General features: G+C 70.6%; 1 protein-coding gene across 1 annotated transcript in view; it reads left to right on the top strand.

The window, feature by feature from the left end:
- LOC139250436 (zinc-binding protein A33-like) overlaps positions 1-2,095 on the top strand; it is a 13,929-nt gene extending 11,834 nt beyond the window's left edge. The window contains exon 6 of the mRNA XM_070872838.1: positions 1,545-2,095. Coding sequence (XP_070728939.1) covers positions 1,545-2,095 — 551 coding nt within the window. The remainder of the gene's footprint in view (positions 1-1,544) is intronic.
- The last annotated feature ends 2,615 nt before the right edge of the window (positions 2,096-4,710 follow it).

The following is a 4,710-nucleotide window of genomic DNA, read 5'->3' as shown; positions in this document are numbered from 1 at the left end:
CCCCAGCCTCCCCGCTTTCATCCCCTAACCCCTGCTATCTCCCCCCTGCTCCCTACCCCCTTCTCTCCCCCCACGCTCTCTACCCCCTGCTCTCTCTACCCCCACGCTCTCTACCCCCTGCTCTCTCTACCCCCACGCTCCTCCCCCCTGCTCTCTACCCCTACCCCTTCTCTACCCCCTGCTCTCTCTACCCCCTTCCCTCCCCGCTCTCTCTACCCCCTTCCCTCCCCGCTCTCTCTACCCCCTTCCCTCCCCGCTCTCTCTCTACCCCCTTCCCTCCCCGCTCTCTCTACCCCCTTCCCTCCCCGCTCTCTCTACCCCCTTCCCTCCCCGCTCTCTCTACCCCCTTCCCTCCCCGCTCTCTCTACCCCCTTCCCTCCCCGCTCTCTCTACCCCCTTCCCTCCCCGCTCTCTCTACCCCCTTCCCTCCCCGCTCTCTCTACCCCCTTCCCTCCCCGCTCTCTCTACCCCCTTCCCTCCCCGCTCTCTCTACCCCCTTCCCTCCCCGCTCTCTCTACCCCCTTCCCTCCCCGCTCTCTCTACCCCCTTCCCTCCCCGCTCTCTCTACCCCCTTCCCTCCCCGCTCTCTCTACCCCCTTCCCTCCCCGCTCTCTCTACCCCCTTCCCTCCCCGCTCTCTCTACCCCCTTCCCTCCCCGCTCTCTCTACCCCCTTCCCTCCCCGCTCTCTCTACCCCCTTCCCTCCCCGCTCTCTCTACCCCCTTCCCTCCCCGCTCTCTCTACCCCCTTCCCTCCCCGCTCTCTCTACCCCCTTCCCTCCCCGCTCTCTCTACCCCCTTCCCTCCCCGCTCTCTCTACCCCCTTCCCTCCCCGCTCTCTCTACCCCCTTCCCTCCCCGCTCTCTCTACCCCCTTCCCTCCCCGCTCTCTCTACCCCCTTCCCTCCCCGCTCTCTCTACCCCCTTCCCTCCCCGCTCTCTCTACCCCCTTCCCTCCCCGCTCTCTCTACCCCCTTCCCTCCCCGCTCTCTCTACCCCCTTCCCTCCCCACTCTCTCTACCCCCTTCCCTCCCCACTCTCTCACCCCCCTTCTCTCCCTTCCTCCCCACTCTCTTTCCCTCCCCACTCTCTCTACCCCCTTCCCTCCCCACTCTCTCTACCCCCTTCCCTCCCCACTCTCTCTACCCACCCCCGGATCTCTCTCCTCCTCTGTCTCTGTCCCTCCCACTGCTCTCTCCCTCAACATCCGCTCTCTCCCCCTACATCCACTCTCTCCCCCTACATCCACTCTCTCCCCCTACATCCATCCGTGCTCTCTCACCCCTTCCACTGCTCCCCCAGCTCTCTCCCCTCCATCCATGCTCTCTACTCCTTCCCTCTCCTCGCTGTCTTACCCCCTCTTCCAACACCCCCTCTCTGTCCCTCCTGGAATCGGGCCAGAAAATTAGTAAATCGACTCCCGAGAGTGGCAGCAGATTCCATGATCACAACCCAGAGCCCGAGTGGGCACTATAAACAGGAAAGAATTTGAATAAATCACAGCAAGAATCTAAATCATTGAGTGTGTTATTTTAACTTTCCCCCAGCTCCAGCCTTTCTGACTCTGGATCCGAACACAGCGCACCCCTGGCTCATCCTGTCTGAGAACCTGACTAGTCTGCGACTCGGGGTCAAAGGGCAGCGGCTCCCTGACACCCCGGAGAGGTTTGATCACTGGGCCTGTGTCCTGGGATCGGAGGGATTCACATCAGGGAGACACTACTGGGAAGTGGAGGTGGGGAACAAGAATTGGTGGGAGATCGGAGTGACCCGAGAGTCTGCCGGGAGGAAAGGGAAATGCACCACGAACACAGAGACCGGATACTGGATTGTGAGTCAGAGACCCGGAAGTGTCTATGAGGCCTTCACCTCACCCTCACTGACCCCTCTCACCCCGAGTGTGGGGCCCCGGAAGATCGGGGTGTACCTGGACTATGAGGGCGGACAGGTGTCATTTTACAATGCGGACAACATGTCCCATCTCCACACTTTCACCCACGCTTTCACTGAAAGAATCTTTCCCTACTTCTATCCGGGACCGAATGATGGTGGGAAAAACTCCGCACCGCTGATAATTTGCGGGGTCAAAGGTCACTAACAGGTCCGTCCCATAATATCATCCTGCCTCCTGCCACCTGCAAACTGATGGGCACCAGTGTCAGTCACAGCAGCGGAGAGCAGAGCGAGCGGGGCAGGGGGGAGGGGGAGAGCGCGCGAGAGCGGGAGGGGGAGAGCGCGCGAGAGCGGGAGGGGGAGAGCGCGCGAGAGCGGGAGGGGGAGAGCGCGCGAGAGCGGGAGGGGGAGAGCGCGCGAGAGCGGGAGGGGGAGAGCGCGCGAGAGCGGGAGGGGGAGAGCGCGCGAGAGCGGGAGGGGGAGAGCGCGCGAGAGCGGGAGGGGGAGAGCGCGCGAGAGCGGGAGGGGGAGAGCGCGCGAGAGCGGGAGGGGGGAGAGCGAGGGGAGCGCGCGAGAGCGGGAGGGGGAGAGCGCGCGAGAGCGGGAGGGGGAGAGCGCGCGAGAGCGGGAGGGGGAGAGCGCGCGAGAGCGGGAGGGGGAGAGCGCGCGAGAGCGGGAGGGGGAGAGCGCGCGAGAGCGGGAGGGGGAGAGCGCGCGAGAGCGGGAGGGGGAGAGCGCGCGAGAGCGGGAGGGGGAGAGCGCGCGAGAGCGGGAGGGGGAGAGCGCGCGAGAGCGGGAGGGGGAGAGCGCGCGAGAGCGGGAGGGGGAGAGCGCGCGAGAGCGGGAGGGGGAGAGCGCGCGAGAGCGGGAGGGGGAGAGAGCGCGAGAGCGGGAGGGGGAGAGAGCGCGAGAGCGGGAGGGGGAGAGAGCGCGAGAGCGGGAGGGGGAGAGAGCGCGAGAGCGGGAGGGGGAGAGAGCGCGAGAGCGGGAGGGGGAGAGAGCGCGAGAGCGGGAGGGGGAGAGAGCGCGAGAGCGGGAGGGGGAGAGAGCGCGAGAGCGGGAGGGGGAGAGAGCGCGAGAGCGGGAGGGGGAGAGAGCGCGAGGGGGAGAGAGCGCGAGAGCGGGAGGGGGAGAGAGCGCGAGAGCGGGAGGGGGAGAGAGCGCGAGAGCGGGAGGGGGAGAGAGCCAGCGGGAGGGGGAGAGAGCCAGCGGGAGGGGGAGAGAGCGAGCGGGAGGGGGAGGGGGAGAGAGAGCGAGCGGGAGGGGGAGAGAGCGAGCGGGAGGGGGAGGGGGAGAGAGAGCGAGCGGGAGGGGGAGGGGGAGAGAGAGCGAGCGGGAGGGGGAGGGGGGAGAGAGAGCGAGCGGGGGGGCGGAGGGGGAGAGAGCGAGCGGGGGGGCGGAGGGGGAGAGAGCGAGCGGGGGGCGGAGGGGGAGAGAGAGCGAGCGGGGGGCGGAGGGGGAGAGAGAGCGAGCGGGGGGGGGGGGGGGGAGAGAGAGCGAGCGGGGGGGGAGAGAGAGAGCGGGGGGGGGGGGAGCGAGCGGGGGGGGGGGGGAGCGAGCGGGGGGGGGGGGGAGAGAGAGCAAGCGGGGGGGGGGGGGGGGAGAGCGAGCGGGGGGGGGGGGGGGGAGAGCGAGCGGCGCGAGCGGGGGGGGGGAGAGCGAGCGGGGGGGGAAGAGAGCGAGCGGGGGGGGAAGAGAGCGAGCGGGGGGCGGAGGGGGAGAGAGAGAGAGCGGGGGAGGGGGGGAGAGAGAGCGAGCGGGGGGCGGGGAGAGAGAGCGAGCGGGGGGGGAGGGGGAGAGAGAGCGAGCGGGGGGCGGGGAGAGAGAGCGAGCGGGGGGGGAGGGGGAGAGAGAGCGAGCGGGGGGGGGGGGAGAGAGAGCGAGCGGGGGGCGGGGAGAGAGAGCGAGCGGGGGGGGAGGGGGAGAGAGAGCGAGCGGGGGGCGGGGAGAGAGAGCGAGCGGGGGGGGAGGGGGAGAGAGAGCGAGCGGGGGGCGGAGGGGGAGAGAGAGCGAGCGGGGGGCGGGGAGGGGGAGAGAGAGCGAGCGGGGGGGGGAGGGGGAGAGAGAGCGAGCGGGGGGCGGAGGGGGAGAGAGAGCGAGCGGGGGGCGGAGGGGGAGAGAGAGCGAGCGGGGGGCGGAGGGGGAGAGAGAGCGAGCGGGGGGCGGAGGGGGAGAGAGAGCGAGCGGGGGGCGGAGGGGGAGAGAGAGCGAGCGGGGGGCGGGGAGAGAGAGCGAGCGGGGGGCGGGGAGAGAGAGCGAGCGGGGGGGCGGAGGGGGAGAGAGAGCGAGCGGGGGGCGGAGGGGGAGAGAGAGCGAGCGGGGGGCGGAGGGGGAGAGAGAGCGAGCGGGGGGCGGAGGGGGAGAGAGCGAGCGGGGGGCGGAGGGGGAGAGAGCGAGCGGGGGGCAGAGGGGGAGAGAGAGCGAGCGGGGGGCGGAGGGGGAGAGAGAGCGAGCGGGGGGCGGAGGGGGAGAGAGAGCGAGCGGGGGGCGGAGGGGGAGAGAGAGCGAGCGGGGGGCGGAGGGGGAGAGAGAGCGAGCGGGGGGCGGAGGGGGAGAGAGAGCGAGCGGGGGGCGGAGGGGGAGAGAGAGCGAGCGGGGGGCGGAGGGGGAGAGAGAGCGAGCGGGGGGCGGAGGGGGAGAGAGAGCGAGCGGGGGGCGGAGGGGGAGAGAGAGCGAGCGGGGGGCGGAGGGGGAGAGAGAGCGAGCGGGGGGCGGAGGGGAGAGAGAGCGAGCGGGGGGCGGAGGGGGAGAGAGAGCGAGCGGGGGAGGGGGGGAGAGAGCGCGAGCGGGGGGCGGAGGGGGAGAGAGAGCGAGCGGGGG

Source organism: Pristiophorus japonicus, unplaced genomic scaffold (assembly GCF_044704955.1).
Source record: "Pristiophorus japonicus isolate sPriJap1 unplaced genomic scaffold, sPriJap1.hap1 HAP1_SCAFFOLD_371, whole genome shotgun sequence".
NCBI classification, from domain to species: Eukaryota; Metazoa; Chordata; class Chondrichthyes; family Pristiophoridae; genus Pristiophorus; species Pristiophorus japonicus.
Note: the sequence above shows the minus strand (reverse complement) of the source record. Positions and strands in the feature narration are given on the sequence as shown.